The 18,490-nt window shown below is 41.7% G+C and overlaps 2 protein-coding genes across 2 annotated transcripts in view; one reads left to right on the forward strand and one right to left on the reverse strand.

Moving 5' to 3' along the window:
• The window catches only part of STX11 (syntaxin 11), a 40,949-nt gene extending 35,204 nt beyond the window's left edge, over positions 1-5,745 (reverse strand). Inside the window, exon 1 of the mRNA XM_082405568.1 lies at positions 5,551-5,745. The gene's annotated coding sequence lies outside the window, so the exon portion shown is untranslated. The remainder of the gene's footprint in view (positions 1-5,550) is intronic.
• LOC309635200 (uncharacterized protein) overlaps positions 4,022-18,490 on the forward strand; it is a gene marked incomplete at its 5' end in the record, with an annotated part of 44,677 nt that continues 30,208 nt past the window's right edge. Inside the window, 2 exons of the mRNA XM_082406069.1 lie at positions 4,022-4,088; positions 5,315-5,965. Coding sequence (XP_082262195.1) covers positions 4,022-4,088; positions 5,315-5,965 — 718 coding nt within the window. The remainder of the gene's footprint in view (positions 4,089-5,314; positions 5,966-18,490) is intronic.

Genomic DNA, 18,490 nt, shown 5'->3' on the forward strand with positions numbered 1-18,490 from the left:
ATAATCAGGGAAGGGGGGAGGAAGAAGTGGGATATCTACTAATATTATACAATTCAGCTTACACACTGTGCCTGACTTTATCTGAAATTAAAAGATTTGTGTCACTAGTCAATACACCCAGGCACATAATAGAAAATTTAAAAAAAACAAAAAACCCAGGAGGTGAGACATGCATTGCTGCAACCCTGAAACTGAAACAGAAGTGAGAACAATCCTTGTTCACTCTTTTTCCATATGAAGATAGCAGTAGAGTTATTTCCACTACTCTGAAAAGTCGGAATTCACATGATTACCCAAAAAGTTATGCAATGAGCAATGAAATGTCATTTTATATCTTTGAACAGAGAAACAAGTAAAACAATTGGGTATACAAAATGGGGAACACTTTTCTAAGCAACTTCTTATTTCTGGATTACCTTGATACCGTATCCACTAAAAAGAAAAAAAAAGTACATTAACTGAAAACATTTAATTAGCTCAAGAAAGATAACTGGAAATTACCAATCCTAAAACTTCTCCCTACTAAAAATTACCAAATTATTGACCCTTACAAAGAACTTGAATGAGATACACAGATAGTGTCTGGTATCCACAGACTCAGAAGGAGTGACCAGCAAATGACTTACCCTGACAGACGGTTTCATTATCAGCAAAAGTCACAGAATGGTTAGCACTCGGAGGAGGCTTAGAGACCTACCAGAGCCCCTAACTCTGGCAATTCTCCGCTCTCAGGGAAACCACAGTCAAAATGAGGAGGCCAGACAAACCCACATGAAATATTAACCAAAACCCTTCCCTTTATTGTTCTCTGAGCACTGAATGAATTACAGGCAGGCATAGAGGAATTTAGACCAAGGGGTAAACGTGTGGGCTGGATCATCCCGGAAGGCTTCAGGTCAGTCTCATATAATAAATGTCTAGATTTCCTGGTAAAGCTAAAGAAATGCTGAATGAAACACTTTGTTTGTATGTGGAGAAAACATTTCAAAACTTCAAGTTTTAGATATTTGAACATTTTAAAACTTCAAACTTTCAGTGAGTTTGCTGATTCGTTTAGGTACAACATTAATTCAACGTCTATAATCCTTACATGGTCCAAAGTAGAGGCCCCTGAGGAAAAAGAGAATTAGACCGTGCTTGCTGAAGAAAACTCAGAGAATTATTCCATGCCAAGGTAGGCTGAATCATGAAATGATGAGAATAGTGAAGAGTTGGGGTCAGATTTTTTTTTTTTTTAGGGGGGCAGGTCGGGTTGTTAGTCAAAAATATCTTTGTCGGGAACAAAGGAATCGACCTGAAAATAGAAATGAGGGCCCGAACCAGGAAACCTGAATCATTTTGCTCAGCAAAAATCAAGAAAACAGGGGACACAGCAGGGCCAGCTTCACTTACCAAGATTCTGGAAGTTAGAAGCAGGAGGGGCTGGTAAGTACCTGCTTCGGGGTAAAACCAGAACAAAATAGGCCCCAGAAGGCAGATTATAAACCAGGAGTATAAGATCTGGAGTTGTTATGGACCCGCCTGCATCTGTTAGTAAATCTTCTACCACCAGACTCTGCTCTGTAGAGTAATACCCCCTGGCCAGCCTTTCTGCTTCCCCAAGGGAGCGATACTACAGATCTTAGCAACAAAATATTGAGTGCATCTAAGAAACACAAAGCGCTAAACTGAGGCAACTCTGAGGACAGTTGTGTGGAAGCTGTGGGAACCTTCAGTCACTCCATTAAAATGTTTTAAATTCCCAGGAGAAATGTTCTGATTATTCTAGGTTTATTCCTAGACCAACCAGGTATTTCTTGGGGTGAAGGTTGGGGGGGGAGGGGTGCCACAGCACAATAGGACCAGAGGGAGCCCCATCTCATGTATTGATTGGGTTATTCCTGGTTGAGGGAGAATTGTCAGGATCAGGAGAGTGACTCTACTTTGAGTTCACCACAGTGTCCAAAACATTATTCATTCATTCATTCACTCGTTCATTCATAAAGACACCGTATCAGAGCAGAGTGGTTAAGAATGCAAGGTCTGCAAAGGGGAAAGGTGAGGAGGAGGGATAAATGGGGAGTTTGGGATTAACATATACACACTACTATATATAAAATAGATAATCAACAAGGACCTACTGTATAGCACAGGGAACTCTACTCAATATTATGTAATAACCTATATGGGAAAAGAATCTGAAAAAGAATCGATATTATGTATATGTATAACTGAATCACTCTGCTGTACACCTGAAACTAACACAAAATTGTAAATCAACTCTAATATAAAATAAAAATCACATCAAAAAAATTTTTAAAAGAAAGCAAGGTCTGGAGCCTGATGCTTGGGATCAATTTCCTGGCTCTGACAATTACTAACACTGCACTTCCTTCACCAGTGAAAAGTAGTTAACTAGAGTACCTATCTCACAGAATTGCAATAAGGAGTAAAAGACTTGATTCATGTAATGAGCCTAGAATAGTGCCTAGAACATAATACGCACTCAATAAATTTTAGCTATTATTAGTATTCAAAAATTTTTCATGAGTACTGACTATATGCCAAACACTGTGTGAGCTCCTCATTATCCTTGAAACCAAACCAACTCTTCCATTTATGTTCCTACCTTAGTCGTTAACTAGAAACGTGGGAGTCATCCTAACCTCCTCCCCCTCCCTCATTGCCCACTTTTGGGTTCTGTGGCCAGGTTCCACCTACTAAACATAGGTCAGCTCCTTCCCTCTTTTCCATTCTTCACTGTCGCTACTTGACTCAAGTCTTCTTTAATTTCTCATCTTTTTTTTAAAATTTTTTAATTAATTTATTTATTTATTTATGGCTGTGTTGGGTCTTCGTTTCTGTGCGAGGGCTTTCTCTAGTTGCGGCAAGCGGGGGCCACTCTTCATCGCGGTGCGCGGGCCTCTCACTGTCGCGGCCTCTCCTGTTGCGGAGCACAGGCTCCAGACGCGCAGGCTCAGTAATTATGGCTCACGGGCCCAGTTGCTCCGCGGCATGTGGGATCTTCCCAGACCAGGGCTCGAACCCGTGTCCCCTGCACTGGCAGGCAGACTCTCAACCACTGTGCCACCAGGGAAGCCCCTCATCTTAAATATTACAACAATCTCCTCTGTGTCTCCCTAAGGGCAGTGCCACTGTCATCCAATCTATTCTCTCTCTTGATTCTAAGTTGTCTTTTTAAAACAGGTATCTGACAATATCATTCGATTGATTAAAGTCCTTTACAGGATAAACTGAGAGCTCCTACATGACATACGGACCTTCGTGACCTGGCCCAGCCTGTCTCTCCAGGCCCCTCCCCAGCTGGTGTCCACCCCCAAACAGGCTGATCCTTCTGCTGGGTGGTCTAGCCCTCCATCCGCTGATGACTCCTCCTCTTACATTAAGCTTCATTATTTAATTAATACTTACTTCCTAACACTTATCATGACTGAAGCCTGTGCCAAGTTCAGGGAGTACAATGATGAAGATCACACTCAACCCTTTCTCATAGAAAAAGTAATGTTGAGGCTCTTGAGAGAGAAATAAAGTATGGAAATTAAGGTAAAGTTGTCTCCAATTTACCACTGTTTCCCTCACTAGTTGGATATCTTATGGAATTGGAGAAATTGAATATATTCTGGTATGAGGTCCAAAAGCACCTCAGCAGATTCCAGTCCCAACAGTGGATTTACTCATTTTGAGTCATACAGCTATAACGCGTTAGAAAAGGTTGATTTGAACTATAAAAACAGTGATCAGAAAGTTGCTTCAATATGGAGTTACAACGTTATATGCCATTAATCAGTCACTTAAAAATGCCTGTGATTGCCTAGGGGTAATAACAGGCTAGACTTATTTTTACATGGTTATTAGATAATATGAAATATAGTCAATTCAGAATCTCTAAAAATCACGCCTTTCTAATTAATATATTTTAAAATCACTTATTGAATGAAACACTGACGAATAAGCTCAACAGGCTGCCTACAAAGACAAGTGGATGATTAAACCCAAAACCTTCCTCGTTCTTCCAGCAATGATGACGCACTTCATTGAAAATCCCAGATCTGCAAGAACTTCAGTCATATTGGGACAGAGGCTCTACTGTGGGCATAGATTTGTCATTGCACTCACCTTCTATTAGATTTTCCAGTGGATTTGCCAGCCTTCTACACCAGTCTTTAGGGCCCTTGTCAGCAAGATCCTGTCTTATTCTCAACTGTATAACCAGAGCTCGGTAAAGAGACTGGCACAGAGAAGGTGCCCAATGACTGTCTGCTGGGCTGAATTCAGCTCAACTCAGCTCCAACAGAGATGCTGTCCACTTCTCTATTATATCCCTTCCTAAGAGCTGCTAACCAGCTGCAACAGACGTATCAGCTTCAACATTTTAATTTCTTAGCTCCAACTGGTATCCACCATCTTCACAACTTTTCATGTGGCACTAATTTACTAAAGACAAACTGTCCAAAATATCTTGATTCAGAGTGACATACAATCACTACGTAATGTGACATACTTCTACAACACCATCCCAATGAAAGTAATAACAAACCAGTTATTGAATAATGAAATTAATTTTCTCTTGGGCCTCTGTGGCAAAGCACATGATTTTAATGGTTATCTTACATCAGTCTAGTGACCCTAGCTGGTATGCTGTACCAACAGGGGCTCTTGGAAACAAAACTTTAAACTGTTACTTCCTATACCACCAGCCCCAGTTAGCAGCGCCTGCATTTCACATCTTAATCTTATTTTAAATACAGCCAGAGCAAACCTCACTTTTCAAAAGTTCATTAACAAAGTCTCACAATTAAGAGAGCAGCGCTGTGACTCATTTTTGGATACCCGTGTGGAAATAACAACTCCCTTTGCTGAGAAACGGCTTAAACAAGTGCGTGAGAACCACAGGAAGTAATACAGACCTCGGCTACTATGAGCCGAGTCTAGATAGAATTCTCTCTTGGGACGGTGTGGTGCTTCTAGGCGCTGCCACTACCTGTTGCCCCCATTTTTCTAAAAAGAAAACAGTCTTATGTGGGCTTGGAAGGAACTATTTCAAGGCGGTATCAACTTCTCCGTATTTCTTGGCTCCTGAGTCATACTGCCAAGTTCAAGTCAAGAAGTCCCCAGTCTGGTATTTTTGAGAAAGTGCAACCTAATAGGAAGTGAACAGATGATCAAACCGAAGTAATGCCTCCACTAATTTAAAAAAAAAAAAAAAATCAGCCTTTCGACTCAAAAACAAAAGTAGTCTTGGGTGGATACTGTATAAGGGAAGCCTACAACAGGTTATCTCTGAAATCATTTCTATGAAGCCCTAAATGCGCAGTCCCTTGTCCACTGGGAGAAAAAGCAATCACTCCGCTCGGTATTAGGAACCCAAATGCCGTGTTCCCCGACGTGCCGAGAGGCGGCAAGAGACCCAACATCCCCCCAAAGGCATCCCTCGTGTCCCCGACCAAGCGAGTCGCTCCGCAGCTCTCAGCGCACAGCCTAGAGGGGCGCGTCCTCGCTCCTACGGGCGGTGAACGAGAGAAAAAGAGACCCAAGGGGAGAAACACAAACCAGGAACGGGACGGCGCGTGCGAACCGAGAAGCCCTCTCCAGTGGGCGCCCGTGCCGCGCTGGGCGCCGGGCGAGGATGGAAACCTGTGGCGCGACTCCTGGCGGATGGTCTCCCGGCGCCTCCAGCGGCTCCTCTGCGACCGCCCTAGCTTCGCGCCGCCGCCGCCGCCGCCGCCGCATCTGGGCGCCGGCCCGGCACCCCGGGCGTCGGAAGCTCCCACAGTAGGGGACCAGGCCCCGCCCCCGGACGGCGGCGCCGGCTCCCCGCGCGCCCCGCCCCACCCCGCCCTGCCAGCAGCCAGGGCGCTCCGGACCACTGGGAGCCCGGCGGACCCGCTCCCGCTTCCTCCCCCTCCTGTGCGCCCCCGGATGCTCTGGGCAGAGGAGTGGAGAGCCGCGGAGGGCGCCGCTCGAGGCAAGTCACCCCTTTTCCTAGCCCCCTCCTCCTTGGCGCCCCCCAGCGCCGGGGGCGTGGCCCAAAGGCGCGGGACTTTCCGCCGGGATCCCCCCTGCGCTGGTGACGTTTGCGGGCCGTGCCGGTGCGTTTCCCGCACGGTTCTGAGTGTTGGGGTGACTGCGAGGGGCTCCGGCCGGCTCTGCACCTGCCGCGCGACCCTGTCGTGGGCCGGCGAGGAGGCTGCGGGTCCCCCCGAGGCTGAGCACCGCCTTCCCAGAACCCACCGGGCTTCGGCCCTTTCCAGTGAGCTTTAAACGCCATCCCGGTTCATTCATTCATTCGTTCGTTCGCTCGATACTAACCTAGCGTCCGCACAAGTGCTGAGGAAACTGCGTGGCCAAAAGCACCGCCAAGACATTGCCCTCAAGGAACCGGCATTCCGGTGAGGAAAGATGAACAGATAAAGTGTTTATCATGTGAGGTTAGTGGTATCTTGAAAAATAAGGCTGAGGCTTAAAAGTTAGAAAGTGCTCGAAAAGGGGGGGTGAAAAAAAGACCTACATTGATGGGGAATGTCAGAGAAATGCAGGAGCCAACAGAAAGAGCTCCCAAAGCCAAAGGAGGAGCAACTTGAACAACAAAATGAAGTAGTATTAGATTACAGCCTGAAGTAAAAACAAAAAACCCCAAAACAACATCCCCCGCCATGAGTCCATAGCAATAAATGGTTGGATACGTAAGTGGTGAAGAGATAGGCTCTCCTTCAGAAGAATTCCTAATAACTTGTGCAGATACTCCACCCTCAAGGAGTAGAAGCCTAACTTCCCACTCCTTAAGTACCAGCTGCTCATAGTGACTTTCTCCCCAGAAGTACGATATGGAAAAGGCGGAAAAAGAGTAGCTTTACAATGGGGACATCTGAAAAACACTGCCTCAGCCAGGTGATCAAGGTGGACGTTAACAGTCATAAATCATATTGATAGTGTGTGCTCCTGATATGATGTGATGAAAATGGCACTTTACCTCTGTGATCTTCCTCCCAAAAACCCATAGCCCCAGTCTTGTCCTAAGAAAAACATCAGGCAAATTCCAATAGTGGGACATCCTACAAAATACCTGACCAATATTTCTCAAAGCTGTGAATGTCATAACAAAACAAGGAAAGTCTGAAAAACTGCCACAGCCTAGGGGATCCTAAGGAAACCTGACAACTAAATGTATGTGGTGTCCTGGATGGGATCCTGGGACAGAAACAGGCCTCTAAGTAAAAACTAAGGAAATCTGAATAAAGTATGGACTTTCGTTAGTAGCAAAGTATCAAGACTGGTTCATGAGTTGTGATGATGTACCATACTAATTGTACAATGGTGATAATAGGGAAAAATGGGAATGAGGGTTATGGAAACTCCCTATATTATCTTTGTAATTTTTCTGTAAATCTAAAACCATTCTAAAAAAGTTTATTTTAAAAGTAAATCAAAGTAAGAGAGATGAAGGGGTACTATAATAAACTGAAGAAAATAGGTTGATTGCAAAGGCCTCTAAGATAAAACCGTTGAGGGGGAACAATGTGGATATTTGGGTTAAGACCATTTCAAGCCAAGGGATCTGCAGATGTAAAGGCCCTGAGGCAGGAGCATGCTTGGCTTCTTGGAGTAATATCAGTGTGGGTGGAACAGAACGAATAAGGGAAGAGTGATAGGTGGTGGAACTGGGGTGGGGAATAGAGCATGTAAGGCCTTGGTGGTCATGATAGTTTTTAAATTTTACTTTTATTGAGAAGGGAAGACATTGAAAAAATTTTAACAGAGGTATGATCTGATGTGGCTTTTTTTTTTTCAGCCCACTGTTGTGTTGAGGATAGATTAAGGGACAAGAATGGAAGTAGGCCAGCCAGTTAGGAAGCTGTGATGGTTAATTTTACATGTCAACTTGACTAGGCCTGGGTTGCCCAGGTATTTGGTTAAACATTATTCTGGGTATGTTTGTGAGGGTGTTTCTAGATGAGATTAGCATTTGAATCCATAGACTGAGTAAAGCAGATTGTCCTCCCCAGTGTGGGTGGGCCTCATCTCATCTGTTGAAGGCCTGAATAGAACAAAAGGCAGGATAAGGGAGAATTTGTTCTCCCTAGGCCTGACTGTCTTCGAGCTAGGACATCAGTTTTCTCCTGACTTCAGACTTGACCTCAAACTGGAACTCAGGCCATTTACTCTCCTGCTTCTCAGGCCCTCAGACTCAGGCTAGAATTATACCACCAACTTTTCTGGGTCTCTAGCTTGCCACCTGCAGACCTTGGGACTTCTCAGACTCCATAATTACATGAGCCAGTTCCTTATAATACAGTTCAATCTCTCAATATAGATATAGATATATCTCCTATTTGTTCTCTTTCTCTGGAAAACCCTGACTGACACAACACCACGGCAGTGGAGCTGGTGAGAATGGGCAGGTCCCGGATATGTTCCCAAGGAGGGGCTGACAGGACTGGCTGACTAATTGGGTGGGGTGAGAGAGAGAGAGAGGAGTCAAGGATGAGTGCAGGTTTTTCCTTGGAGCAACAAGAAGAAAAGAGGTTCCTTATGCTGAGGTGGGGAAGACTGCCTGGGAAGCAAGTTGTGGAGGTTGAGGGAGGGGAGGGGAGGTTTGTGGGGACTAAAGAGTTCCATTTTGGACACTTGAAGTTTGGAGTTGGTAAGTTGTCAAGAAGGCAGTTGGATCGGTGAGTTTGGGATGATGGGTTCAATCTGGAAGTCTTCAGCACATACATGATGTGCAGACAGAATTTAGATGTCTGAAGTCTGAGTCCTGGGGCACTCCAAAGTTCAGAGGCCAGGAAGATGAAGAACAAGAAAGGAGAATGGGAAGGTATAATCAGTGAGATAAGAGGTAAACTGACAAAGAATGTTCCAGAAGCCAAATGAAAAAATGTTTCAAGAATGGTCAATTCTATCAAATGGTGCTAAAATGGGTAAAACTAGGATCAAAAACTAAATATGGAGGTCAATGGTGAACTTGATGAGAAGAGTTTGGTGGTGTGTGGTGACCAAAGACTCCTTGGAGCCCAGAGAGAATAAAAGGAGAGTAAGTGGAGACAGAGGAATGAGGCAGTAGCTGGAAGGAAATGTACAGTCAAGGGAGAATTTTTTTTTTTTAATTAGAAGATATACCTACTTGTATGCTCATGGGTATGAGCCAGAAGGGAAGGAAAAAGTGACAATGCAGAAGAGAAAAGAGATAATTGCCAGAGCAATGCTCTTGAGTAGATGAGCAGAGATGGGATCCAGTGCACAGATGGAAAACTGGGGTTTATTGGGGAAGATAGGGTTCTTCCCTGCTGGCAGAGGGGGAGGCAGAATGTATGGGCACAGAAGCTGGTAAAGGTGGAGACAGGAATATGTATCATCAATGAAGAAGCAAGACCATCGGCTGAGAGTGAGGAGTAAGAGGAAGTTTGAGAAGAGAGGAGAAAGTAGGAAGTAGCATCTCGGGACAGGGAGAGAGTAAATGGACTTTGAAAATATAGTCAGATTGTTGAATAGTACTAAGGGTTCATTTGAAGTCCGGGATCATGAATATAAAGGGAGGCCAGTTGGTATAGTTGTGTGTTTTCATGAGCCTCATTTGCCTGCTTGGGCGCATAAAACTAGACAGAGGTCCAGATATAACCAGAGTTTGGAGCTGCCAGGTGAATATGATAGAGGAGACAGGGACAAGAGTGTTGAGTGTCTATGCAAGGGAATGATTATAATGAAGGACCATGGCATCTAAACCGACTAACGAGAGAAGAGAGGACATGAATGATAGTGATGAGGCCAAATAAAAAGATATTAGGTTAACAGATTGGAAGTTCCAGGGTGTCAAGAAATTGCTGCAGTTAGCAGGTTAGAGAGATTCGGTTGGAAAAAATACAAGTTGGGTTTGAGACAGTGGACTACCCAGGGGTGCAGATATGGATAATGGCGCGTTCTAGGGGTTCTCTGCAATTGACCTGACCACCCCAGCCAGGCCCCCAGCTAGGTCTTCTGTGTTTTAGATATTTTTCTGGAGATGTTGGCTCTCACCTCCAGTCTAGATTTTTTGAGCCGTGAGTACTTTAGGGCAAAGCCCAGATAAAGCAGGGCCAGCGCTTGAAGAGGGGCATAGCTACCACATAAAGGCTCATCCCCTGTATACTGTGGACATCATCTTGTTTACTACTGCCATCCCTCATCTGAAGGGCTCATAAACGCATTGAATCTTGGGGTTGGAAGGTCATCTATAAATAGTCATTTTATATCCCTACACCATGTTTTCATCACCAACTGCCATTTCTCTTTTCTGTGCTAGTTTTCAGATTACCTGAGGACATGGTTTTACCTATCTTTTAAAAATTGTGATTAAAATACATGTGACATAAAATTTACCATTGTAGCCATTTTAAAATGTGAAGTTCAGTTGCATTAAGTACATTCACGTCGTTGTGCAACCATCACCATCCATTTCCAGAACTTTTTCATCTTCCCAACTGACAATTCTGTACCCATTAAACACTAACTCCTCATTCCCTGTCTCCCCAGCCCCTGGCAACCACCATTCTACTTTCTGTCTCTGTGAATTTGACTACTCTAGATAGCTCAAATAAGTAGAATCATACAATATTTGTCCTTTTATAACTGGCTTACTTCCCTCAGCATAATGGCTTCAAAGTTTATTCATGTTATAGCATGTGTCAGAATCTTCTTCCTTTTTAAGACTGAATAATAGTCCTCTTTCAGTGTCTGCTTTCCTTTTTCTGGGGTATATACCCAGAAATGGAATTGCTGGATCGTATGGTAATTCTATTTTTTTGTGGGATCATAATACTATTTTTCACAGCAGCTGCACTGCTTTACATTCATACAGCAATGCACAGGGGTTCCAAATTTTCCACTTCTTTGTTAACACTTGCTATTTTCATATAAGCTCTCTTTGATTCCCTCTCTATTTGATACCCTGCTGGGCACATGATGCTGTGTGAGTAAATAAAGAACTGTTATTAACCCTGTAGAAAAGGGAGATGAGATTAAATGAATCAACTTGTACTCAGGAAGCCCCACCTCACATATCTTGTTGTCTTACTGTACCCACTTGTGGCTACCTAAATTTAAATTAATTAAAATTAAGCAAATTTTTAAATTCGGTTCATCAGCTCATTAGTGACATTTCACCATAATAACTAGTGCTTATTAGTATCCAATATATTGGACAGTGCAGAATAGAACATTTCCATTATTGCAGACAGTTCTTTGGCTACTATATTGGACAACACTTCCTTTTTTATTTTCTTTTTGGACAGCACTTTCTAGATCCTGGTAGCCACTTCTTCTTTGTCTCACAAATCATATTTGGATAAGCTTTTCCAGAACTGGACAGCCAAAATTTAAGATAAAAATCCTTCTTTTAGAAGGGAGGAAATATGCTGCCTGAAATGTCTATGGCTCTTTGGCACATAAATGGCTGCTCTGTGAATTCTCAAAATTTTTATGTTTGAATATTAATTTGGACTTTTAGTGATCATGTGTTTCTGTTGCACTTGATAATTACCTTTATGAATACAGACTTATAAACTATTTAAATATTTCTTTACATCCTTTGAAACACTTACCTACTAAACCATAAGTTTTGAAAAACATTCTCAGAATCACATTGGAGGTGTCTATTCTACTTACTACTGTTTACTCAAAGCCTAGCACAATACCTCAGACATTGGAAACTCTCAATAAATATTTGTTAAATGATGAGTGAGTGAATGACCACAGTAAGCCCCGAGAAGAACTTGGGGAAGCTCAGGGTACTGAGAGAGCATTTTTAGAGGGTGGCAGGCAGGCATAACAAGATTTAGGAATATGTCTCTAGCATTGATATAGCTTAAAAACTTTTTTTTTTTTTTTTAAACAGAACATGGAATTTAAGCTATGTTCTTTTATCCCACTGTTGAAAAAGTAGCTTTAAAATTCCTATAAGGTTCTTGTCTATTGCATGTTTATAAAACTTCAGCTCTATTTTATGAATACTTGCCACCAATGAATATAACAAGAAAAAATGAATTCTAGATTTTATAATGTCAGCATGTGTGCAGATATCTTCTGTTTGCCCGTTCAGATCCACTTTCTACTACCCTCTATCCTGCTCTCAACCCTGGGAGGTTGATCTGAAAGGATTATTCTAACAGACTCCTGTGCTCTTTGCTTCCCTTGGGTTTGGCCAGTAGGAAACTCTTGCAGGAGAGCAGAAGCAGGGGGTGAGGTCAGGGAGTTTATTCCAAACGGAAGGGATCTCTGTGTCCCTCAGCATAAGCTCACCGTTCCTCTAAGGTGATCTGTTCTACGTGATTTGCTCTCCCTTCGTTCCAGATACCTCTCTCTACTCATGATTCTCAGGCCTGGGTTATGACAGCCCAGAGGTCCCTACAGTTCCCACTCTGCCTACACCTTTGTAATAGTACCTTTATTTATAAACCTTCCTTGAATTATTCTAATTTGAACGTGCTGTCTCTTTCACATTGAGACACTAACTGATACAGCATTCTTAAATGGTAGCTAGAACGTAGTGTCCAAATCCCTGCTTTGTTATGTTTATACCTACAGTCTATGAAAATGTTCCCTGATGATATTTTCATCTTCTTATTTAAATCCACTGGTTAGCTTTTTGAAGAAACAATGTTGTATGTCATATGATATACATTTTTCTCTAGTACACTCAGACTAGAAAAATATTCTCAGATTCACAGACAAATCTTTTTGCATATAGCTTCTCTACATAAAATGTAATTTATGAAAATATAGAAATAAGATTTTATAAAGTAAATAGGTAAATTTTTAAGGTTTCAGATATCCCAATATCTAGTAAGCTCTTTAAAGATATGTGAGGAAATCGTACCTCAGTAGTTCAAACAAGCCATCGTTACTCAATATACACAGCTTACCAGAGAACACAGTTGCTAACCCTTTCTATACACTGAATATTTCCCTGAAATTCATATGTTAAAACCTAATCCCAATGTGATGGTATTGGGAGGTGGAACCTTGGGAGGTGATTAAGTCATGAAGATGGGGCACTCAAGAATGGGATTAGTGCCCTCACAAAAGAGGCCCCAGAGAGCTCTCTTGCCCCTTCTGCTGTGTGAGGACATGGAAAGAAGATAGCCGTCTATGCACCAGGAAGTGGGCTCTCACCAAATACCAAATTTGTTGGTACCGTGATCTTAGACTTCCCAGCCTCCAAAACTGTGAGAAATAAATTTCTGTTGTTTATAAGCCACCTAGTCTATTTTTGTATAGCATATAGCCCGAACAGATTGACACCTTTGAAGCTCGAGATTTAAATGTACAATTAATTATTAGCAAACAACAGATCATTAATAATAATAAACCCCATAATGCTAATACCTATATCAAAGATAACCAACACTTATCATCTGCATCACAAATATATGAGGTACGCACAACTCAACCCCACTTGACAGAGCAGGAAATGAGCCTTCAAATCTGCTGTCCAGGGCTTCCCTGGTGGCGCAGTGGTTAAGAATCCACCTGCCAATGCAGGGGACACGGGTTCGAGCCCTGGTCCAGGAAGATCCCACATGCCACCAAGCAACTAAGCCTGTGCGCCACAACTACTGAGCCTGCGCTCTAGAGCCCACAAGCCACAAGTACTGAAGCCCGCGTGCCTAGAGACTGTGCTCCGCAACAGGAGAAGCCACCGCGATGAGAAGCCCGTGCACCGCAACGAAGAGTAGCCCCCGCTCGCCACAACTAGAGAAAGCCCGCACAGCAACGAAGAACCAATGCAGCAAAAAGTAAATAAATAAATAAATAAATTTATATGTGTATATATATATATATATATATATATATATATAAAAAAAAAAAGAAATCTCCTGTCCACTGTTCCAGCACCAGCAAGCAAAGGACCCTAGATTCAAATCCTAGTGTCCAACACAAAAGTCTGTGTTCTTAACTACCAGTAAAGCGTCCAAGAGCAACTCAAAGGCCACAGAAAAACCAAAAAATAAGAACTTTCCAAAGCAAATAATTTATTTCATCCTGTTTCCTGCATTCAAAGAGCAATGTCAAAATCTAAGTAAGCTTAGAAAAATTATTAAAAAAAAAAAGAAAAGAAAAAAAATGCAACAGATAGCTCTCAGAAAAGCAAATCTCTTGTTTAGTAAGCTTATTTTTCTGTGCATGGTACACAAGATGGGGTAGAAAATGAGGGTGGAAATTGTACTATTTTGGTATTAGTTAAATTTTACAGTTCCTGAAATGACACCATTGTATTTTTATTTTAATGCAAATTGCAATTAAATGAAAACTTTCCTCTGCTGTATTGGCGTACTTGTTGTAAGAGGCCTGACATTTAGCATGTATTGGCTACTCTATGCATACAAATAGAACATTCTCTGTGAAAGAGAACGGGCTAAACAAATCCTGACTACAGATAGCATAATTGATCTGTTTAATAGCTCAGTAATTTTTCTGCAACTGATTTTGCATAACAACTTGCAAAAGTATTTTAAGTTGAGATGTTGCTCAACACTCACTTCTGGTAAACGCTTTTTGCACCATAGTCCCGTCCTGCGGAACTGATAAAAGTGAAACCAAAAAAGCGTAAGCAGAATGTAACAAATAAGCCATGCCTTTTACAGATAATATTTAGTCATAAGCCTTTAAATACTGGTTTTGAATTTGAGTAATTAAATTAGTTCTCAAAAGTGTAGCTTTCACAGACTAAATATTTTTACATCCATATTTTGTTCATTTAGAAGAATTTGTGCTATCCATTTAGAAACTACATGTTTCTACAGCAAAAAGATGTGGTTTTCTTCTCTTTTTCCTCTTCATCCATTTTGTCCCCTTGCTGCAGCTCCAAGTCTTTATTTGTCTTATTTTTCCCTTTAACACACTCTTCAGATGGACTGATTCCTTCCTCAAAGATGGTTTATAATTTCTGTGAGTTCATGGACCACAACCAGCATTCTTTCATGACCGTAAAGAAAATGTAAAAGTACAATATTGGCACCACAAAAAACAAAAGTGTTTCAAAAGATGAGTATTTTTAAGATGAACTTTGTAAGAAGTGATACAATGAAAATAGCTTGAAGTCTGAGAGTGAACTCACAGATTCAATGGACAGTCTTTCCTTGAGGATACCTGCTCTTGGGATGATGATCTTGTTGAGAAGACTTTGGAGAAGCTGACAGATGTTCCTCTCAGGTCCACAGCTCCTTACCTTACTTACATGTCCCAGTATGAGCAGGAATCCTTGGTAGGAGCTGACATGGTCCTGCATCACTAGCTCTGGGTGTTGAAAGCAGGCCACTCCATCTGACCTCTTGAAACCCTGTTTTCTATAAGTTGATGATGGCAAAGGTCAATTATGAAACAGGAACTTTTGACACAACTCAACATCCCTAGTCACAAAGAAACATTTACAAAACACATGCCCCCGTGCAAATCAAAATTCATAATTGATTACAATGCAGATATGAGTGCTGGACATAATCTATTCATGCCTTATTTCTTTCATGGTCATAGTACATCATTTCTCCAGCTTAAGTAATGGGTACACTCCTCTTCAAGGAAAAAGAATATATGGCACCCAGTGTTGACAAATTACCCAAATATAATATAAATGCAATGTAACATATAAACATGGTACAAATTCCTTATGACTACAGACTCTTTAAAAAACTATAAAATCCAAACCAACCCACACATTACAAGTATAAAGTTAATAATATTAAAATAAACAGCATTGATTTAATATACTTTTTTGTATTTTTTTTTAATATTTGGCTGCGTTGGGTCTTCGTTGCTGCGCATGGGCTTTCTCTAGTTGCTGCAAGCAGGGGCTGATCTTCATTGCGGTGCACGGGCTTCTCATTGCAGTGGCTTCTCTTGTTGTGGAGCATGGGCTCTAGGTGCACGGGCTTCAGTAGCTGTGGCGCGTGTGCTCAGTAGTTGTGGCTCGCAGGCTCTAGAGCACAGGCTCAGTTGTTGTGGTGTACAGGCTCAGCCACTCCGTGGCATGAGGGATCTTCCTGGACCAGGGCTCAAACCTGTGTCCCCTGCATTGGCAGGCAGATTGTTAACCACTGTGCCACCAGGGAAGCCCTTAATTTTTTTTTTTGATGAAGCAAAACCACAAATGTTTGCTCCAAAAGTAGAAAAGTGCGTTGGGGATTTTGTATTTCACTTATCTATGTGGCTGTCTTTATTTTGAAGACAATGATCATTTGAATGATCCTCCTTATCATGGCTATTATTTTTCCTTTTATTTTATTTTTTAAATATTTATTTATTTGGCTGCGCTGGGTCTTAGTTGCAGCACGCGGGATCTTCGTTGCCGCGTTCGGGTCTTGCGGCATGCAGGCTCCTTTAGTTGCGGTATGTGCGATCTAATTCCTGACCAGGGATGGAACCCAGGCCCCCTGCATTGGGAGTGCAGTCTTAACCACTGAACCACCAGGGAAGTCCCTGATTTTTCCTTTTAAACTATACATTCATCTTGAATCATTAAGCCAGCTTGATGATTTTTTTCAGCTTTACTGAGGTATAATTGACAAATAAAATTGTAAGCAATTTAAAGTATACATGGTGATTTGATATATGTATACATTGTGAAAGGATTCCCACCATCTAGTTAATTAACACATCCATCCATCACCTCACATATTTATCCTTTTTTTTTTTTTTTTTGGTGAGAACATTTAAGTTCTATTCTCTTAGCAAATTTCAATTATATAACACAGTTGACCCTTGAAAAATATGGTGGTTAGGGGTGTCAACCTCCCACACAGTAGAAAATCGGAGTATAACTTTATAGTCAGGCTTCTGTAACCGCAGTTTCACATCCAGGTATTCAACCAACCACAGACCGTGTAGTATGCATTTAATTGAAAAAAAAATATGTGTATAAGTGGAACCATGCAGTTCAAACCCATGCTGTACAAGGGTCAACTGTACAGTGTTATCAACTATAGTCACCATGTTTTACATTAAATCCTCAGACCTTATTCATCTCATAGCTGAAAGTCTGTAACCTTTTACCAAACTTTACTTATTTCCCCCAACCGGCAGGTTCTGACAACCACTTTTCTAATCTCTGTTTCTATGTTCGACTTTTCTTTTTTTAAATTATTAAAAAAATTTTTTGGCTGTGCTGGGTCTTCGTTGCTGTGTGCGGGCTTTCTCTAGTTGCGGCGAGTGGGGGCTACTCTTCGTTGCAGTGCGCGGGCTTCTCATTGTGGTGGCTTCTCTTGTTGCGGAGCACAGGCTCTAGGCGCGCAGGTTTCAGTAGTTGCAGCACACAGGCTCAGTAGTTGTGGCGTGGGCTCTAGGGTACGCAGGCTTCAGTAGTTGCGGCACACAGGCTCAGTTGCTCCGCAGCATGTGGGATCTTCCCAGACCAAGGATAGAACCCGTGTCCTTTGCATTGGCAGGTGGATTCTTAACCACTGTGCCACCAGGGAAGTCCCATATGTTTGACTTTTTTTAAAGATTCCACGTATAAGTGATATGATGAAGTAATTGCCTTTCTGTGTCTGGCTTACTTCACTTAGCATAATGCCCTCAAGGTCCATCCATGTTGTTGCAAATGGCAGGATTTCTTTCTTTCTCATGGCTAAATCATATTACATATGTACTTTATGTATTGTTTATATTTATTATATAAATATAGATAGGTAGGTAGATAGATAGGTATTTATGTATAACATATATTCCTTATCCATTTATCTGTTGATGGGCACTTAGGTTGTTTCCATATCTTGATCATTGTGAATAATACTGCAGTGAACATGGGAGTGAAGATATATCTTTGATATCTTGTCTTCATTTCCTTTGGATTTATATCCAGAATTGGGATTGCTGGGTCATACAGTAGTTCTATTTAATTTTGGGTGGAACTTCCATACTGTCTTCCATAGTGGCTGCACCAATTTATATTCCCACCAACAGTGCACAAAAGTACTCTTTTCTCCACATTCTCACCAGCAGTTTTTATCTCTTGTCTTTTTGATGGTAGCCATTCTAACAGGTGAGGTGATAACTCATTTTGGTTTTGATTTGCATTTCCCTGATGATTAGTGATGTTGAGCACTTTTTCATTTACTGTTGACCATTTGTATGTCTTCTTTGGAGAAATGTCTATTCAGTTCCTCTGCTCATTTAAAAATCTGATTGGTTTTTTTGCTTTTGAGTTATATGAGTCCTTTACGTATTTTGGACATTAACCCCTTATCAAGATATATGATTTGCAAATATATTCTCTCATTCGGTAAATTAACTTTTCATTTTGTTGATGGGTTCCTTTGCTGTGCAGAAGCTTTTTATTTGATGTAGTCCCATTGGTTTATTTCTGCCTTTGTTGCCTTTGCTTTGGTGTCGAATCCAAAAAATCATTGCCAATGTCAAGGAGCTTACCCCTATGTTTTCTTCTAGGACTCGTATGGTTTCAGGTCTTATGATCAAGTATTTAATCCATTTTGAGTTGATTTTTGTGTATGGTGTAGGATAGAGG

This window comes from Balaenoptera borealis, assembly GCF_965194805.1.
Source record: "Balaenoptera borealis genome assembly, chromosome: 9".
Taxonomy (NCBI): domain Eukaryota; kingdom Metazoa; phylum Chordata; class Mammalia; order Artiodactyla; family Balaenopteridae; genus Balaenoptera; species Balaenoptera borealis.